The sequence below is a fragment of the Geospiza fortis genome, unplaced genomic scaffold (genome assembly GCF_000277835.1).
Source record: "Geospiza fortis unplaced genomic scaffold, GeoFor_1.0 scaffold138, whole genome shotgun sequence".
NCBI lineage: Eukaryota > Metazoa > Chordata > Aves > Passeriformes > Thraupidae > Geospiza > Geospiza fortis.
Genome location: NW_005054307.1, coordinates 10,430,421 through 10,450,933, shown reverse-complemented (window position 1 = coordinate 10,450,933; position 20,513 = coordinate 10,430,421). Strand labels below are relative to the sequence as shown.

Sequence of the window (20,513 nt, the reverse complement as noted above, 5' to 3'; positions counted from 1 at the left end):
ATTAATGTTTCCAATATTCATTTGCACCATCTGATACGAGAATAGATTTTGCTTACGTCCAGTGATGCCCTGCTATTGCTTGAATTGACTGTCACAGCTGAAGGTCATGAAGTGACTCGGTGCCAATACAAACACATGAAGTACTGGGAAACCACTTTTTAAAAATATTACCTTAATAAAATCAAGTATAAGCTCCATGAAAAAAAAAATAAACTTTTAAAACAGAAGCATTAGACATGGCTTCTCAACTCACCTTTCAAAGTTACATCAACATAAAAAGCAATAGTAATATTTGCGCACCTGAATAAAAGAATCTAGGATTGTACTTCGGACCTTAAAAAGAGCTCAGTTCACTCCCTTGTTAGATAGAGACTTCCTGTGTTACCTTGGATAAATTGCTTGGGACAAGGTTTCTGAACGAATGTACATGTCTAAATTTGTCTAGATTTGCACTGGGGTATTTGCTACAGATTCTTGTAACTAACAGGCACTGAAAATGAATCCATATCTACTTTTAAAATTATTTCTAAGTTTGGTTTTCTTTCCTTGAGGGCTAGTCAGTGGTTGACTAAGGGTTCACAAGCCCATGAGCGTGGGCTATCATAAACAGTGCCATTCAGTATTTTTTCCCCTTTGTATTTTGATAAGTTAGTATGGTGCTCATGAAGCTTTTGAGAACTAACAGATGTGACATTCTGCTGTAGGACAGTAGACTCTGTTCCCCTGTGTAATATGAGAATAATTGTACCTTCACTAGGTGCTGTCAAATAAACACAGGACACACTGTGAGACAGTCATGATGTGTCATAATGTAGAGATATTTCAGGATAGAGTTTAGATAAACAAAAGAAAACTTCCAGTTGCTTCATAAAGAATAAATGTCTCTTCTGTAACTTGCTCTCCCTATTTCCACAGCCCATCAGAGGAGAAAGAAAGAACATAGTTTAGTTCTCATACGAAAGTATAAATAAGGTAGGGGAGAAGTCCTTGCACCAAAAATTGAGATCATGTAAAGAGCTGAAATCACACAGCAAGTGTTGCTCAATACCTCCTAGAAGCTGCTCAGCATATCAGAATCAGGGGAGAATTAGTATATTTGTTTCAGACCTGGTTCTGCAAAACTAAATTAAATTAATCATCTCAACTTCTGCAGAATTAACTTGAAATCGATAGGACTAATTACACAAAAATTGCTCAGGATGGGAGGAGTTGCAGTGAGGCTCTCTAGACAATTGAAAAAGCTTTTTCCACAATGCACATCACATAACTATGATTAAGCTAATTGCTGACAGGAAGGCAAGTGTTTATCGAATGCGATGTCTCAGAAGTAATAACAAATCCCTTCATTTGAGGAGCCTGGAAAGAATACCAGGGTAAAGCAATTTAAACATATTTTTTGTAATTCTTCATAAGCAGTTGCTATAAGCAACCACCAGAGGCGAGACAATGCAAAAGGTGGTTAGTCCAGTGCTTGACTGTCACAGGTTCCATCACACATATGAGAAATTGTATTATAGTCCAAAAACAGTATTCCCAAATTTCTGCATCATAAACTTCAACATTTACACTTGTCATTTTTTCCTGCCACAGTGGTCCAGTATGATGTAACTGATGAGAATCTTTATGTTGACAAAGTAGAAAGTGCAGACTTTATGAGATTGCTTTATGCCACTTAGCAGCTTAGCTTTGCTTCGCTTTTTAGATTTAAAGAAATAATTCTTAGTACTAAAAGGCAAAAAAACATTCCATATTCAAACTATTCAACTATGGTTAGTCCATTTTAATTATTGCATATAAAAGTGTTTTATTCTTTTCCTCAATCAGACTGACAGAATCACTTAGAACATTCAACTAGAACAGTCTCAATAAAAACTAATCAAAAGCTCCTGTGAGTTTGAGCATGGGATCTGGTAAATTCAGTAACAAATATAACAGAATTCTAAACATTCATGTTTACAAAAAAAATAATTACAAAAATCTGAACAATAAGTTAATAAAGTAAAATAGTTATCTACTGTTCAGATATAAAATCCCAGCAACTTAATTTACATATTACTATGGCAGACATAACAAAATTGTGAATAATGCTATCCACTGTCATAAGTGGTACTTTGAGATTTCCAGCAGAAAACTTATATTTTAATTTTCTGTTCAAATACAGCCAAAAGTAAGAGGCAAAGCCAGCCTAATAGTAATCCAAGGTTCTGTAGGAGAAACATCAACCAGGGTCGCCGTGTCTGAATATGAGTCATTTCAGGAAGCTAAAAAAAGAATAAGACAGCAGAATGAGAGCCAGATACATTCATCTGTGGGAAAAAAAAAGTTATGAGAAAACAAGACAAACTTAATTTAAAAAAAAGTAATTTTCAAAATGCTGAGCTTCTGACTATAGTTATTAATGTGTAGCATTTTCTGTACATTTTGACAAAGCTGATCTTGACAGCAAAATATTTAAATTAATCAAATTCTACCCACTTTGATTCTTTTACTAGCACTGACAAGCATGATAAACAAGATTCTGAAATTTGTTAACGTCTCAATATTTTGTAGTAATTTTATACAGCTGTCTGCAAGGAAATGCTTATTTAGTAAAATTAGTGATTTCCTTTTGTGGGAATAAACTAGTTGGAGTATTTTTTGCCTCAGTACTATATATAGGGTCAATCATGCTTTTTCTGAAATAACTGGCAACACTCCTATTTACTTGGGCTTTAGGAAATGTGCAAGTAGAAAGCAGGACTTCTAAAATATGCTTGAAAAAAACATGTTTAGTATTTTTCTCTGTGAGTTTAAATCCTGTAATGGAGCAACACTTGTTTATAATCATAATAAAAGCTACTTGCTTTGACCTTTCACTCTACAGTGTACTTTATCAAAGGTTTAAACTAAATATGTGTCTAAACAGAGCTTGCAGAAGTGATGCCTCAGGCTCAAATTCTCTTAATATTTCTGCTTTATTCAGGGGAAACACTGATGACTGCTAATACTGTCACATCAACTCTGGAAATAAATACAGAGCAATAGTCTTGTGCTGACCTCTGGTTTTGGTTGTGTGGTTCTTTCTGTGCTTGAATAAAACTACGGAGTTCCTGTGCACTTTGGAGGCTCTTCACAGTAGCTGTAACAGCAGCAGCCACTGGGAGACAGTGGAGTGGTGCTGACCAAGGAGGTTAACAGGAGTGTTTGCTATGCTTGTCCTTCCCCCTCTCAGAGGGGGGTCTCTGGGGCTGCTGCTTCTATATTCTTCTTTCTCTCAAAGTTGGCCTGGGCTCAAAACAAAACTGTGCTGAAAAATCTGCCTTCATTTTAAAGTTTTGCCTGAAAAAGACAGGGAAATCCAAACGCCCTGGATTTTTTTTACAACAAAGCAGTGGTTTAAATTACAGTACAGAAACTTATGTAGTCATATTTGATCAGTGTTTAAAGATAATAATAAACTTTTAATCTAAAGCAAGTGTAAACACCTCAAAGTTCTGATGTAAATCAAACTCTGAACTGACAGTTTTAAGTGTTCAGAGCACACAGAGTTTTTTTTGTATATAAGTAAAAACTGTTAATTAAGACCAAGCCTGAATCCAGGGTCCCAGTCTAGATGTTTAGTCTCTCTTATTTATCCTTATAATCTGTCTATTTTTTCCTCTTCCCCAGTGCCTCAGTGAAAAGTTCTCCATACAGGAAAATTTTCTCCTCCCACTGCAAAATTTAATTTTCATTGTTGTCAGTGACTATTTATTGCTGTCAGTGACAATTTAGGAGCTGCACACATGCACAGTAGGTTCCTAAGAGAGTTTTCAAAAGGAGTTCTTAGGAAGTAGTGCCCTTTCCACATCCCATACTGATGTCTGCTCCCTCTATCTAACCCACATGCACGTAACCAACACACCAACCATTTCTACAGCCATACCTAGTGTGACATCCCTGCTTATCTGTTAAAATAAAACGGCTGCTGTCACAATATCATGGTCACCCAGCTCTCTCTGAACAAAAAAGCATGTGGTACAGCAGAGAGAACGTTGTTAAAAAGCATAAACCAATTTAACTGGCAGATACAAACCACTTCATGAGTTAAGGGAATGTAGCACCACATCCAAGCTGTTGGGACCTATCACACTTGCTAATGCTTCAAGTCTGCCAGAGGCAAAAGAGGTACTGCTAATCAAGGGACTGCTCTGTTCTACTCCAGCTCATGTTATCATGAGTGAACAAAAGATAAGAAGAAATAGGAAGCAGCATGCTGAAAGAAGGCATGAGAGGCTCTCAGGCATGTACTGGCTAAAAAAGAGTTCTTACCAAGCTGGGCACATGTGGCATGGCTGCTGCACTGCAACAGTCCAGCAAATAATTTTAAAACCTACCCTCTTATCTTCAAAATCAAAAATGTTTTTTAAAATTAATCAGAGTAAACTCCAGTTTTGTACGATTTCTTGGTGAAAAATGATGGATATAAGTGATTTTATCTTTTGGTCCGTATTCAGTTTCTGAAATTATTAGTCTATGCAGCTTGCTAATGGAGTTACAATGCCATTTGTAGAAATGAAAAACCTTTAATTAACCACAGAAGTAGATTTATGCTACTTTGTCTGTGGTGGCAGTCTTACAGTGCTGTTCTGTCAACAAACCTCTGCTCACACGCCTCAGTGTTCCTCAGCACAAAAACCAGTGAGGCTGTTCAGTTTTATTTAAATGCTATTCTGACAAGCACATGAATATGTGAAAGCCCATGAAACAAGTACTGAAAATTACAGTCAAACTTTGTGTACTACTGACTGCTTGTACACCACTGGCAGGAGCACTGATGACTGTTTGTAGATGAGTGCAGCACAGTATAGAACCTATTTCTGTGCAGAAAGTAGAAAAATACAAAAAGAATGGCTCATTTTGTCTTGAGATGTACTATAAAAACACAAAACTTTTCAGACCTTGAGATGCCTGCAGTGCTACATAAATATTTTTTAAAATAAAATAATCCCTGTGATATTTGACACTGACAAACAGGTGAGCCACCCAATGGCAGTTCTTTTCACAAAATGCAGAGAAAGGCTGATAAGAGTCATCTTAATAAAAGGAATTGAGAGAAATAAGATCCTCCCCTCTCTCTCCCTACTTTCTTCCCTTCACATCAAGACTAAGATTATGATGACAAGCTGAGAACAAGGAAAAACATGTCCCTGTCTCTGCCTGGAACTATATTTTCTCTTGGGATTTACAGCTGGCACACTGCTTTGAAGACTCAGGGAAAAACATGGTATTGTTCTAGGAGCTTGTGGATCCTTGAGGGATGCCGATCCTACACTGAAGGAAAAATACGTGTACATCGTTCTTAGCCCCATTAGTAAAACCATGCCTAGACAGTTGGTAGGCAGCCTCACTTCCAAATTTCTCTGTTAGAACAAACTGCAACTTGGTACACAGTGTTCTTGTCTGTTATTTACTACCTCAGTCAGGACTGTTGACACATCCACAATCCTTTGGCTGCTCTGTCTTAAGCTCTTAGATGAACTTTATGTTCATTTTACTTTAGTTACAATAGCAAAAACAGACTAAAATACTACCAAGGTCTAAGATCAATTACTGTAAGTAGAATTTTAAATAGGTCATAATACTGGAATGGCATATCAGGTTTAAAGTATGATGCCTGAACCTGGTAAAGAGCATCTCAGGCATGAAGTGGTAATGAACACAAGGGAGACACAGAGAGCCTTGGGAAAAAAACAAAGTCATAATTTATGAAGAGGCTTCTATTTTTCTCCCTCTTGATCTACTCACACAAAATATTCCATCTTTGTGGAGGAGCTTGCAAGGAACTTTACATCAACACATGATGGTTAAAGACCCATGTGACAAAGGTGGTCAGGCATTTAACTTCTGCATTGCTACAAGTGTAACTGTTATCCATCTCTTCAATAAATTATGTGGCCTGAGGCATCTACTATGAGCTATGATTGCTCCACATTTTTGCTCAGACCTTCGTCCTACCCTGGATCTTCACACTTTATTTTTCTATAGACGATCATTACTATTGAACTGGGTGTATGAAAAATATTGGTCAACTATAAAAAGTTGAGGTAATCTGAAAGCTTTTTTATTACTTAAGATCTAATTGAAACTTCCCTAGGACAAAAAGGAAGTGTTCAGGATAAGCATCTTACATTTTAGTTCTGAAACTGCAAGTTTTCATTGAAACCAAGAGTGAAAAATATATAAAGAAAAGGGCAGAAAATGAAAAAAAAGTTTTTTCAAGCTATTGAAACCCCTGAAAGTTCAAATATATGTTTTATTAAATAACTTAAAATACACTGTTTGAAAGTCTTTAAAAGAGTTTTTTTAAGACTCTAAAATTCCATTATGTCTTTCTCTTATTTTAGTCTCTTAATGGTCTTTATTTCCCCTGTTCATTATAACGGCACCTAGCATGAGAGTGACACAGAAGAATAACAGATTACTTTTTTTAAGCACTGTACACACACAGGACAGACAACATGCTCTTCCCCAAGAAGCTCTTTTTGTCTCCAAGTTCATCCCCCTGCATTTGTCTGACACTCATCTATGATGTGGCTATGCTATGAAGAAAATATAAAAATAGACTGAAATTCTCACCATTTCTGCTAAAGATAAATACAAGAACATTCCAGCTGTAATAGTAAAGATCCAGTTTTGAATGGATGGGTCAGTCGATAGAGAAAGGCCAATATAAAGTCCTAAGAATGCTGTTAGTGCACTTATAAAATTCATCAAAATTGCAATCTTCGTTGGGAGCCCTGTACTTAGCAGCACAGCGAAATCTCCTGCACAGAGAAGAAGAACATTTATTATTTAGCTGATAAAAGTATTTTTAAGACTCTTGGTAATAAAATATGAAGGAAAATAATTAAGATATGTACAAAGATAGTGAATGATGGATACCTGTCTTTAGAATTCCGTAGAATTAGTTATAAACTTGTCCTGTATGAAATAAAAATCTCAAAACAACAAGGAAGTCATATTGACTTGTACTTGTTTAGCTGTTCCTAAAGATAGCATACAGTATTGAGGAGTGGCTTTCTGTTAGTTCTCTATGTTCTGTGACATTTCCAGCTTGGATACATGCAAAAGTGGAGTCACATGGTTTCCCAGAGTTTCTAAATCTTTCTCCACTGGGAACTTGCCAGTTCAAATCATGTGGGTATATTTGCAGCATGGTCTTTAAGTGTTTTACAGGTGCTGCAAGTCAGAGTAATCTATGCCAGTCTGACCCCAGTTTGAGTTTAATCCCACTGATTTCAGTCCTAATCACTTGGAGTAAGTTGTACATCAGAACCCCATCACACATTTTTCTTCTCAAATGAAAGATTTCATAACAGGCCAAAACTAGAATATTTGAAAATTTTTGCTCCATGACTGTAAAAATGTCACTTTGACACTGGGGCACTACTGCCCCAGAATTAAGAAGGTATCTTTGGAGGTTAACTGTCAAGTATTTAAATTTGCTTTGCTACGCAAACAAGAGTTATCAGTTTTACAGCAATCCTCCATCCCATGTTTTTGTCTGGAGGAGTTTTCTACATAGTACATGAAATCTTCAGTCATTTAATGATAGAAATGAGAACCTGCAGTTCTCAAATCAAACTTCACAATTCATAAACAATCATCAACACAATGTCAGGAGCAGCTTCAGTCATGCTGGAAGTTTTACCAGAAAAAGTCAATCAAGGGCAGTAATACAACAGAACAATCCTCTTGTCCTGTCCAATAGTAAAATTAGCAGCAGGGATGAGGGTAGGAAGAGGAATACTTGATTAAATAGCTCTGCTGCATATTGAAATTCTTGGATAGCCTGTTGTGTCAGGCATGGCCATTACACACCTGGGGCCTGCTTACAGTTTATTATTTTTTGTGTCTGTACACATAAGAACAACAGGTCACTCCTGACCTGAGGTTATTTGCATTTGGAGAAGCTTAAATGGGAAGGCATCCAGTAAAGAGTGCAGAAGCCTCCTCTGGTTTTTGTGAAGGGCAAAGTATCAGTCTCACATTGTAACGCTGTAATTCGTGATGTTGTACGCAAGAATTCCCACAAATGTCATACAGGAAAGAAAATTTTGGGAAACTTGGATAAACAAAGTCAATCAGGGAAAAATACAAACATATACTTCTTACCCATTTCATGAGGAATTTCATGGCATAAAATAGCAACAGTCGTTGTCACACCTGTTTCTGTTGAGGATGAGAATGCTGCTCCTATTACCAAGCCATCAGCAAAATTGTGCAGACTGTCGCCCACCAGAACCATTATTGCTAACAAGCTGATTTTTTTACCTCAAAAAAGAAAAACAAACAAACAAACAGATAAAAAGCCCAGTATTAACCCAAAGAGATATTGCCAGTTTTGTTATGTTACAAAAGATTTGGAGTTTTTGGTGACTTTGCATATAACATTACAAAAAAGTAATAATAATCAGAGGGAAATAGTGTTTATCTTATTTGTCCTTGTTATTGCACTTCCTTCAATACATTTGAAGCAAAAAAAAAAAAAAAGTATATTCCAGAACAATTCAAAATGAGATGCAAATACCAAGAAATAACTTCCTTATTCTTACTAGGTCAACTATATGACAAAAAATTAGGTTTGTGTCCCATCTAATGAAGCATCCTAAGGCTCTTGATTAATCTTTATTTTATGAAATTCACACAAGTTTTCTAGTTGTTATTTGGATTTCTTCCACCATTGCTCACAGAATTGCAGAGCTATAGTGAAGATGAATATTCAGTCTCACGCAGCTGATTGTTTTAATCCTGTAAATCTTGCTACTGCTGAGTAGTATTTGCAGGGTCTGCTTTTTTATGCAATTGTATTACAGTGAAATATAGAAATGAAAGACAACAAGCCTCAGAGTATAACTTATAGCACAGGGTTACAGCATGCTTATATCCAACATTTGTTCCAATCAATTAATGGCTGTTATGCTCATAGTACTCCTATCTGGAGCACTACTCATGGGTCCAGATGGCTGTTTGTCTTTCCCAAGCTACCCTGTGACCTTGTTTTAGTGTGGAACAGTATACTGGGTGTTCATGGCATCATGTCACCCGACATGAGTGGAAAGGTGCCACGAGTGATGCAAGTACTGAAATCAAGCGAGGAAATTAGGGATAGTGTCTCTGCCCAGCCTGTAACAGAGACAGCTGGGTGGAATGCTGAACAGATTCCCAGGGAGGCAGTTTATCTCTTCAAGAAGCAGCAAGGCTCCATATAGGTTCAATGTCTAAACTTAGCAACACACAATTGGCTGCCCCATCCTGTATTTTTTTTTCATTCATTTAATCCACAGTCTTACAGTCAGGGCTGCCTAATCTCTGCCAAGAAACTCATCCAGCTTCCCTCTACACAGAATGGACAGAGCACTTTGAAAAGGGTTTGTTTTGTGCCTGGAGGAGCAGAGTCGTGATTTGGGCCCTAAATATGTATTTTTCTGACTTTTGGTGACCCCCCATAGACATAGTATGACAGACTAAGGAGCAAATGTCAAGCTGCACCAATCTGTCTAAATACAGTTATTACCAGATCTCACTCCAGTAATGTTTCTCTGAGATGACCATTTTATAGTGATGGGGGAGATATTTTTCTCACAGAAACTGGCTAGAACTGAAGTATTCAGACTATCATAAAAAACACACAGAGCACATAAAAGCCTAACAGCCGTATTCAGAAAATCCTCCCTGGTTGTCTGGGAGCTCTGTGGGTTCAGAAAAATTGGCAGGCTTGTTAGATTTTCCTGCCAGCTTACAGAGCAGGACGTGGATGTCCCCAGTTTGCACAGTACTTTCTAAACACTATGGGCAGTTTATAATCAATAGTGCAGAGCATGAATTACATAGAAATAATAGATTGCTGCCTTGCATTAAGTTTGTGATTTGTAATAAGCACTGGCCAGGATGAATTCATGGCCTGCTCTGAGGCCTTATTAGTCTGTTTTGTTGAAGTATCTGATTGCTGGAGAAGATACGCCATGATTACTGGAATTCATTCCAGGATGTTTTAATATAACATAGGGATCAGGTTAACATTGTGGAGCAATTACAGCTATAAGCTTTCTGAACTTACTTGACAGAAAGTTAAGAAGATGCATGTATAAACAAATCTGTATGTTTATCTTACTTTACTTTCAGCCTATTTTAAAGCGACTTGGTTACTGGCAATTATCTCACTGCATTATATTCCAACACAAACGATTAACTATTAACTTAGTACCTTAACTTTTTCTACAAAGCCTCTTCTTCTCCAGCAATCTTACTTTTTTTCTTTGCTTAAATAGGGGATCAGAACTCATAGCAAATTCTATTCTATAATTTTCATAAAATTAATGGGTACAGGACTTCAACCATATACTACACTTTTAAAGTTTAGAATAAGAGTTTAAAGCAAACATTTATCCATAAATAGATATTTGCCAATGTTTTCCTGATAACACAGAAAAAATATTTCTAGTCAATGTAAAGTGTCACAAAGTACAACAAATAGAAAATGCTACTGTTTGGTCTTCTCTGGTATTGATAGAACATGTATGGATAAATGCAGAGAGGGCCAGTCAGACATCTTTTTATTTAGAAAGTTTCTTGCTTTCTAAGTTACTCCCTGACTCTCTATGCGATTGACCCTTTTTGCAGTCCTATTTGACAGGCATTTACAGTGAAGCTTTGCAGTTCTGGCTTCTTTCTTAGACCTGCAGATTCCATTCAGTTTTGGGAAAGAAGCACCTCACTCAGTATCAAGGTACCCAGGTATGTTTAAAAGAACTGTAATGAAACTAAATTTTGCAATTATGTATTTCTCCCCCCCCTCCCCCCAAAAAAAAAAAAAACCCAGCAAATTACCTTCCACCCTTCTAAGGTTTCATTTATGGAAGTAAGACTGAGGTATGAGAAAAAATTAAACTAAACAAAGATTACTTAGACACTATCCCAAATTTAGTAACTTGGAACAAATAATATTGAGATCACTAGAAATTGTTGTTGCTTAGCAGGTTATGATGATTGAACCAAACAGAAACATCTAGAGATGAACCATGTAGTCACATTTAAACTGGCACTGGACTGTGTGTACTGGAGAGGTGAACAAGAAGAAATGAAAATCCAGATTTCTAATGCTTCAGAAATAGAAATGAAATCCACAAGAACAGAAGAGAACATTAAGAACCTAGAAGAAGATAATGACACAATTAAATAAATCAAACTGATAACCTGAGATCACAAAATAAAGGGGAGTTAATTATAGTAAAGAAACTGAGTCCAATTAAAATATGATTCCATCACTTGAATGACTGCAACTCTACTGAATTCACCAAGGTCACAAAGTACAGTAAAAGGTAAAATTTGGTTTATACTCTATTTTCATATTTTTACTAAGCAGTAAAAAACCACATAAGGCAGGAGTTATCAAAGTTCTCAGAAGCAAACAAATTACTCTAAAACTGAGAGCCATCATGAGGCTGTAATTCCATACCTGTGATAAATCATTACTGCTTTAAAGAGTCTATTCTTTTACTGTGTAAGAGAAGAAGGATGCAGAATTATATTAGCACAGAAAGCCTACAAAAAATGTTTCACCACTTTCAGAAATAAAAGCCTGAGCTAAGTTTAAAATTAAAAAATATGACTTGTATTAATTTTTGACTATTTCCCTTTAAGCAAAGACTTTAGGAAAATAGATTGCAACAGTGAGACAGCAAATACTAAAGCAAGGACAGCGTGAGATTAACGAACTTCACAATTACAGGGTTGGCAGCTGAGAAGGTCTTTAAGCAGAGATTAAATTATGTAGCCAGGCGCCATCAGATGTGATGATGTGTCACACAGCAAACACAGAGCTAAGCCAGCTGCACACTTTCAACTCCATTTTAGATCTGAAGGATTTTCCTGTCTTGTATAGTCTTTTTATTGATACTAACTTTTTTTGCTGATCACCTTGCTGTCTGGAGGAACTTCAGCAGGTTCAGAATCTTCCGGGCTTCTCTAGTTAAAAGCAAAGATAAGGGGTCAATGTTAAGAGTGTCTTCCAGCTGCTGCCATAAATACAGGAAAATATCAACAAAGTTCAAGATATTTGAATTAAAGATAGTCAGTGGTTATTTGCACAGATGTCATTAGAATAATTTACTGGCCACTGGCAGTGTGATTGGTACTGCAGAAACACATAAAAAGGAAATCTACCTCTCCCAGAGAGTGTTAAGTCTAATTCAGGTAGGAAGAAATACATGCATAGGCATTGCTGTAACCCAAGAAAGCCACACTTCTGCTTGAATACACAAAAATCTGAGCCAAAGACTAGAAGGGACATTATAATTAAAATTGCATGTTTTGATTTTGTCATGACTGGATAACTGTATCTTCCTGGAGAATGTGTCCATAGAATTTCCAGGGAAAAAGAGGTAGAGTCTTTTAGGTACTCATATTCTTCACAGTTTCTCCGTGAAAACACAAGACTAAAAAATATGATCATCAATAGGTTTCATCCCCTTTCAAAATACAGGGGTTTTTCTTCAGGGTGGTGCAGCCTCCAGTGTCTTGTGTCTTGGCTTTTAGCAAGGGCTTCATCTCAGGACCAGGCAACACTGGCTGGGCATAGCAGCACTTGAGTGTACTCCATGGTGAAATTTACCCTTACTTCAAGTGAAGAAAGAGAAAGTGACTTCCTGCTTATCCTAGAGAGATAAATTGATGCACCAGCCCTAACATTTAATTAATAGATATTGCAACTGTTGGGAGATAAGGGAGAACATGAATAATCTCTCACTGTCACTACCTCCTTGGGGCTTTGCTTTCTGATGGAAGAAATTATTAGAAATTCATGTGAGGGGGAGAGAAACCAAAAAACTTGTTTGTTTGAAACTAGAAAGACTCAGTTTTAAATTCTGAGGGCTTTTTTCCCAAAAAAAGTGCGTTAAAACCTGTTATGGCAGCCAGCAGAGTCAACAACAGCACAAGAGCTCTGTGTTAGGGACAGCAGCCACCACTCCAAAAAAGTGTACCAGAGATGTGCACTGGCTAGAAAATAGGATATGTTTATTGGTTGGTCTTAGCTTGGTTGTGATGAATGATATGTTCTGTAGAAGAATGAGGAGAGAAGGAAAAAGAATTGTTTCTCATATTCTACATTTTAAAGGAAACATAAATGTCTCTAGTTCCCATGATTGCAGCCAGTCATATGAATTCCAGTAATTGTTCCACTTCTCCTATATTTATTCACATGCCACTTCTTTGAACTGTGAGTCAAATCTGCAAGACTAATTACTGATCTGAAGGATTTATAAGTTTTTCTTAGTCAACCAGTGTTTGTCTTAGTATTACTCACATGATTCTTAAAAATTGGCTGCTCTTGTGCAAACCAGCTCAGCCAGGCTAATTCTATATAGATATTGTGATCTATATAGAACTATGGGGTGGATCTTGCATCTGAGGGGAACAACATGTTCATTTATTATCATAAACAGGAAGCTTTGACATGTCTCACAAAATAGTACACATGCTTCACTCCTCTGTTGATCTGGTTTTTATTGAGAGTCTTCCAACTGTGTTTTAGAGATTAGTGGTGACTCATGAGGCTCTTGCCCATCACAACTACATTAGTAAAATGGAGTTCACCTGTGCATGGAGATACTGGATATAAACTGAAGACATTTATTGAAAGAAAGAAAAAAACAGAGTAAAATTTATGACTCAATTTAATTTGCAAATATTTATCTGTCTGGATACTATCCACAGACAAGTCTAAATGTATGTAACTTCTTATAGGTAAGCACCATTCCCAGATATCTAAAGTGTTTACATTACTCTTCAAATCTGTGGAAAAATGCCCAAGAACAGTCCAGGATTTAATCTGTTCACTAATTATGCACTTAACTCTCATTGCAGGAAGTTCCAAAGTATTTCCTAAGGTAGAGTCTGACTTTACATATGATCAATGTATAAAAAGAAGGGAGAAGGAAAATCTTCAAGAATTTTATCAACAAAATGTATAACAATACAGGAAGCGTATTGTTATATCAATCTGATCCACACTTAAGAAAACTTGTTGTAAAATATCTCTTCTTGATATATCTGTGAAAGTTAATTGTGAACTTCAAATTCTAGAGATTCTTGACAATCATGTCAAGTAATAAACAACAAATCAATAAAGAGTGAAAAATAATACTGATTTATTACATTCATTTTGTTCATTTCTTTAGAGGAACAGAGAAAGAAGGATTTTAATTCAGGGAATTATGTCATATTGGTAACCTACCAATTGTATGGTTGAAGTAGATTTGCCTCTGCCTGAATGTTCATTTAATTCAGACTCCACTGGAAGATCATGGGAATGTCTCCAGTGCCCATTAACTAAAGAAAGGCCCTGCTGAATGAAGATGCTTTGAAATTAGTTCTGAAACCCAATGAACACAGGTGCAGCATCTCTCAGTCTTTTGTGAAAATCTAGCATTTTTTATGATTTGCTTTTTCCAAACAAAATCTGCTGAAAAAGATCACTGTCTGGCATCAACATTTCCTTAAATGTTAAAAAAACCTGAAAAAAAACCCTGAAAAGCGAATCAGATACATCAGTGACAATCACAAAGGTTTGGTAAAGCTTAATTTATTTTAAAAATCAATTTCAAATTTTAAGCTGAGATAGATATAAAAATTAACTCTGAGGATTCATCTCGTTTTCAGTAGAAAAAGTTTAAAAATTGGTAGGATGATGATAAAACCCTTCTCTCAAACAAGGAACGAAAAGGACTCCTTTTTACCAAGCAAATAAAATATCACCATCATCAAAATACTCTCATTCTATTAATCTCACATTATATTCTTACGGGTGACTCAGAGGTAGGGAGTCATCGAGGCCTAAATCAGGCCAGTCTTCACACACTCTGTAAACAGAACAAGCAAAGGTTTCTCCTTCTTAAGTGACATTAGGATTGTCTCATGCTGAGAAACTTAATGAGCCATCACATTTTGTGCTACATTCTATCCTTGTGCATATTCATATTTTCAGGCTCCGGCCATACTGAAATAAAGTAATACAATTACTGTAAGCCTGGCTGTAGCAAGGAGATCTTATTAATAAAAATTGGGTCCTACTGGCTGCAACACACATATTAGATTTTCACACCACTGGGATAGGGATCAAAAACAATTTGGAAATTTTAAGAGATCATTCTTGAAAATATCTTATGCTTGCATCTATCTTTCCATTGCATCTTTCTCCTCTTCAAACAGAGCCTAGAGCAAACAACAGTCACTGCTATTTCATATGGATGCACACTTTTCACCTGCTCCAGTGTGACTCATGAATGCAGCCTTATGGAACATGTTTGTTTAACTGTTCCCTTTCTGGAATTATAAATACATGAAACACGGTCATGAAGCAAGTACAATCCACAGAGCAAAGCAAAATAGAAACTGATGGTCAATCTGGTAGGAGCACTTTGAAAAGCAATTATCAATGCTTCATTTAACCCACGGAAATGATAATTAATTTCCACAACCAGTTTAACATTCTGTGCACTGCAAAACCTCAAAATACAAGAGTTTTTTTTAAAGGGTGAATTGTACAAAGCTTTACCTTGTCACGAGGTGTTACCAAAAGAAAGAAACACTTTTCTATCAGAAAAAATCCATGAATTCCTCCAATTATTCCCAAAAGTTTCCAAATATATTCTTTTCCCTCACAGAAATGTTCTACATCTTGTGCTTCATGTTTATGCAAACCAAGAGTCTAAAATAAAAGAGATAAAGTTAAAAAAATTCAAATGGCAATGTTTTATTTTTTGCTACAGCAAGCCGTAATGCATTAATTCATTTTATTCTCAGAATTTTATTTTCCCAGTTCTGTCAGAGTAAAATTGTGTTTTGAAATAATCAGCTGAATAATAGAAGATGAAATTAATCATGAGGAGCACAGCTACACTTCTTCATCTCTCAGTGGTGAAAGGAACATTATTTTCAGGGACAGTTTTATGAAATCACCCTTTATATAAACAAGATATATTTTGTTTGCAATATATTGATGCTAAAATTCTATAAAAATTACTTGCATTATCTTAATATGCAAACTTCATATCAAAAATAGATAAGGAGCTACTGGAGAGTCCAGCAGAGGCCACAGAGATGTTTAGGGGACTGGAGCATCTCTCTTATGAGGAGAGGCTGCTGGAACTGGGCCTGTTCCGTCTAGAGAAGAGAAGTCTGAGAGGGGATCTCATTAATGCATATAAATATCTCAAAGGTGGGTGCCAAGAGGGTGGTGCCAGGCTCTTTTCAGTGGTCCCCAACGACAGGGTGAAGAGCAATGGCCATAAACTAAAACACAAGAAGTTCCAACTCAACATGAAGTAGAACTTCTTTACACTGAGGGTGGCAGAGCACTGGCATGGGCTGCACAGGGTGGTTGTGGACTCTCCCTCTCTGGAGACATTAAAAACACCTCAATGTATTCCTTTGGAACCTGCTCTAGCTTATCCTGCCTTGGCAGTGGGTTGGACTAGATGATCTGCAGGCATCCCTTCCAACTCTAACTATTCTGTAGTTCTGTAACTCTGCAATTCTGTGAAAATAATGCATAAATTAATTAATGCATAATTAATGCAATCATGCATTTCTGTTGGTGGATATGCTTCCTTCTTTTCCCTAGTGTCACAGCACAGCAGCCCTCCTTTGCTCTGAAAGTGAGGGCTCTAAAGGCTACTGGATACATCACTTAAAACTGGCAAAGGAGAATACTTTCACACTTAAAAGGTGTTGTTGAAAGAAATGCATTTGTCTCACATTCAGTGAGAATTGCCTTCCTTAAACCACTCTCCCAGTTTTGCTTCCAGAGATGATGCATTAAACATAAAGAAAATTTTAACCAGAATCTGAAGCTGCAAAGATCTCTTTCTGTGACCACTGGAAGTCTACTCATAACATCTGTGTCATATCAGAGGAGACAGTTAAAAATAATGAATACGCAATAGAAAATTTGGTTCTGTTTTGCCTTTCATCCCGTTCTTAAAATTTAGATAATGAATTTAGGAAAAGATCATGCTACCCATTTTATTACAGTTCTAGGCATCAGGATTAATTAGGCTGATAGTGCCTGGTTCTCTGGAACAATCTGTGGAGGGGACTGTGAATGTCTCATACAACTTTGGAACAATTTTTGTTAAAATCTGTTACAGAATCTGCCTCATGAAATAAATTAATACCCATCTAGAATGTGCCTAGCACAGGACTTGTGGAGTTTCTGAATTTTTTTTTTTTAAATAGGAACCTTTCTTTCTTTGAATTCATCAATCATGGATTTCTACTTATTATTATTTTTAATCTCTCTCTGAGCTACAGAGTGCAAATGTAATTGAGGTGTTGGGGGAATTTCATGGAAAGCTTTATTTATGACCTGATGAGCATTATCCAGGTTTAAACGAAACCTTTCTGTTCATATATTTCAACATTTTAAAAAGCACAGAAGTGTCTATTACTTACCTGAGGAATAAGATGCAGCAATGCATCTCCAGAAAGGGTTCCAACAGCCAAACCAATAAACAGCTGTAAAATGAGTGTATAGATTTCTTGACAGGAGTTAAATAAAATGAGAGTTGTACCAAACATAGATCCAATAGTAATAAGTAAAACAGCAACAGTGCTGTAACCATATTCTGTAGGGGAAAACAAATGAAACAAAACAAGGGCACCTTTAATCATCCAATGTTTGTATTTGTATTTGAGTATTTTTTTGTATTCATAATTGTTGTTGAGGATATTTATTCATACCTCTTCATACAAGCACTCAGGAGAAGTGATTCGTTGTGACACTATCTGATTTCAGCTGGGATTGGGTTAATTTTCTCCCCAGTACCTGGTACAGTGCAGTGTTTTGGATGCAGGATGAGAATTATGTTGACTACACACTGATGTTTTGGTTGTTGCTAAGCTGTGCTTAGCCTGAGTCAAGGACTTTTCAGTGTCTCATGCTCTGAAAGTGAGGAGCTGCGCAAGAATCTGCGGAGGTGGGGGAGGAACACCTCTGGGACAGCTGACCAAACTGTCCCAAGGGATATTCCACACCACAGAACATCATGCCCAGAGTAGAAACTGTGAGGAAATGGCCAGGAGGGGCTGATTGCTGCTCAGGGGTGAGCTGGGCATCAGTCAGCAGGTAGTAAGCAATTGTGTTGCACATCACTCGTTTATCTTGGGGTTTATTTCCCTCTCTCTTTTTTTTTTTTTTTTGTAATCTTCCTTTCCATTACTAATTGCAGTAGTAGGAGGAGTAGCATGAATTGTATATTTTACTTTATCTCAATTATTAAACTGATGATAGCTCAACTGATGGGTTTTACTTTGTCCAGTTCTCCTCGGCAGTCCCTGCGGAGGGAGGCAGTGAAGGGTGGGTGAGTGGCTGCTTCATATTTAGCTTCTGTCTGGGGTTAAGCCACAACAGCCGCATGGATTTTTCTAGTCATGTGTGAACAGATGATAGAATTAGAAACCCAGAAAACATTCATTTTTTCAGGCTTTACATGTAATAGTCTGGTACTTCCAAATTTCAGACCTCAAGAGCTAAACAGACTGTGGCTATGCAAATCAGAGTCACTCAGAGCAGCACAGTGAACACTGCTCTGCATTTGCTTCCTCTATTAAAAGATTTATGCTTGAGATTCTATGTTCTCACATGTCACACCTATGTATTTTTACAGTCAACATCACATTTTTAACCAAATCATTTTCTGTAAAAAACAAAGGCCTAAAATCTCAAATAAATGTAGTGATCTAATTTAGGTTCTAAGCATAAACATTTGGGTCCAAATTATATTTAAAAATCTGCTGTGGAAATGTATCCCTTCAGTTAATACACCAGGACCACCAGCCTATTTTTCCCAGATTACTGGGATGTTTTTGAATGTTAGCCTTATAATTCCTCAGAATTACACACTGCTCACATTTCTAACCTTTTGCACAACATGAATCCTGATTAATTTCTATGGAAGTCTTATAATGGGAGGTAAAACACTGATGAGAAACACACGTAAAGGAATTAATGCCAAAATATTTAAAACTGTCATTTAACATTTCAAACTTCAATAGCACTGCAAGTGCTTAGCGCCTCATAAAATCAGACAGCTAATTTCACAGACTGCACATCCAAATACAAGAGTATAGTAGATCTATATGGAATGTCAGGCCTTGGTGACTTAGCCAAAACTGCACAGCCCATCAGTAAAATAGAGTTCACAGTAAGACTAATGAGCCTATGCTCAGGTCACTGGGTCACACATAGGTCAAACATGGAGTCCTTTATCTGTATCAAGACAGCAGAAGTGTCCCTGTGGTCATGGAAACCTTCCTTTGTCAAAAAGCACAGGGAAAGGGCTGCAGAAAGGGCTCTTATTAATTCCATTCTGCACTTGCATAGTTCAATTTTTCTCATCTCTCACCTTTATGAGATCAGTAAAATGTCATTGATTGGGCTGATGGCTTTAGACTTGGAAGAATCCCACTTAACAGTGAATTTTTTATGAACCTTGTATGTGCCCTGGGTAAGTTCCTTTCTTTTCTTTCTTTGTCCCTTGATTCCTGATCTAAAAAATGGTCATATCTGTGTAGCACAGAAAAGATCAAAGCAGTAAAGACTGCAAGGTGCTCAGGTAATGAGCAGAGATATAAGATAAGAAAGAAGGACTGCTGCCTATTGAAGACCCATTTCCTATTCTATATGTCTCTACTATAATAATTCTTGGGATATCCATGAGTATTGTCCCATGCTTTTTACTTCTGGGATATTCACATGTGTCCTTTCATGCTTTTTAATTCATGTGCTATTCCATAAGGATCATTGGGCAGCAGGATGTGGGGAAAACTTACTAGCTCCAAAAAGATCCAGTCATCTAAAGCTTACCATGTAGATATTAGGATAAAGGTATTGAAGACATTGATTTGTAGCCTAAAATGATGCAGGCAATTATGATTAGATGTCTATTCTTTTTTGGTCATTTCCGACTCCCAAATTCCCCACCAAAATTAATGTCTCTGTTATTACACCAGCACACCTTGATTTGTAACCCAGATATCATTGGCTTAAAGTAAGAAAAAAACCCAAAAAACACATTAGGAAGCCCTATTTCTGATTCAGCTGACCCTGAATATGAGTCAGTTAAGATCCAGATTTTCCTTTTATAAGGTGGACTAAGGACTGATTACAGGAGAAGCGGAATCAGTGTATCAATGCATCTCCAGAAAGGGTTCCAACAGCCAAACCAATAAACAGCTGTAAAATGAGTGTATAGATTTCTTGACAGGAGTTAAATAAAATGACAGTTGTACCAAACACAGAACAGGCAGTTGTACCAAACACAGTGGGGCAGAAAACACTGGAAGCAGAGGCATGTGAGGGCTACAACTGCAAGTGGCAACAACCTAATTATACCCTCAGTCTGTTCTTGTTCCAGCTCTGTCACAGTCCTGCCGCCCTGTTACTGTTTTTCTGGATGTTTTTCTTACCCCAATAGTATCCTCAAAGCTCC

General features: G+C 36.9%; 1 protein-coding gene across 1 annotated transcript in view; it reads right to left on the bottom strand.

The window, feature by feature from the left end:
• Nucleotides 1-1,660: 1,660 nt before the first annotated feature.
• SLC39A12 (solute carrier family 39 member 12) overlaps nucleotides 1,661-20,513 on the bottom strand; it is a 39,837-nt gene continuing 20,984 nt past the window's right edge. Inside the window, exons 11-17 of the mRNA XM_031066769.1 lie at nucleotides 17,476-17,648; nucleotides 15,578-15,730; nucleotides 14,258-14,365; nucleotides 11,925-11,988; nucleotides 8,137-8,295; nucleotides 6,598-6,785; nucleotides 1,661-2,261 (exon numbers count right to left, since the gene is read on the bottom strand). Of these exons, the coding sequence (XP_030922629.1) occupies nucleotides 2,133-2,261; nucleotides 6,598-6,785; nucleotides 8,137-8,295; nucleotides 11,925-11,988; nucleotides 14,258-14,365; nucleotides 15,578-15,730; nucleotides 17,476-17,648 (974 nt within the window). The 3' untranslated portion in view covers nucleotides 1,661-2,132. The remainder of the gene's footprint in view (nucleotides 2,262-6,597; nucleotides 6,786-8,136; nucleotides 8,296-11,924; nucleotides 11,989-14,257; nucleotides 14,366-15,577; nucleotides 15,731-17,475; nucleotides 17,649-20,513) is intronic.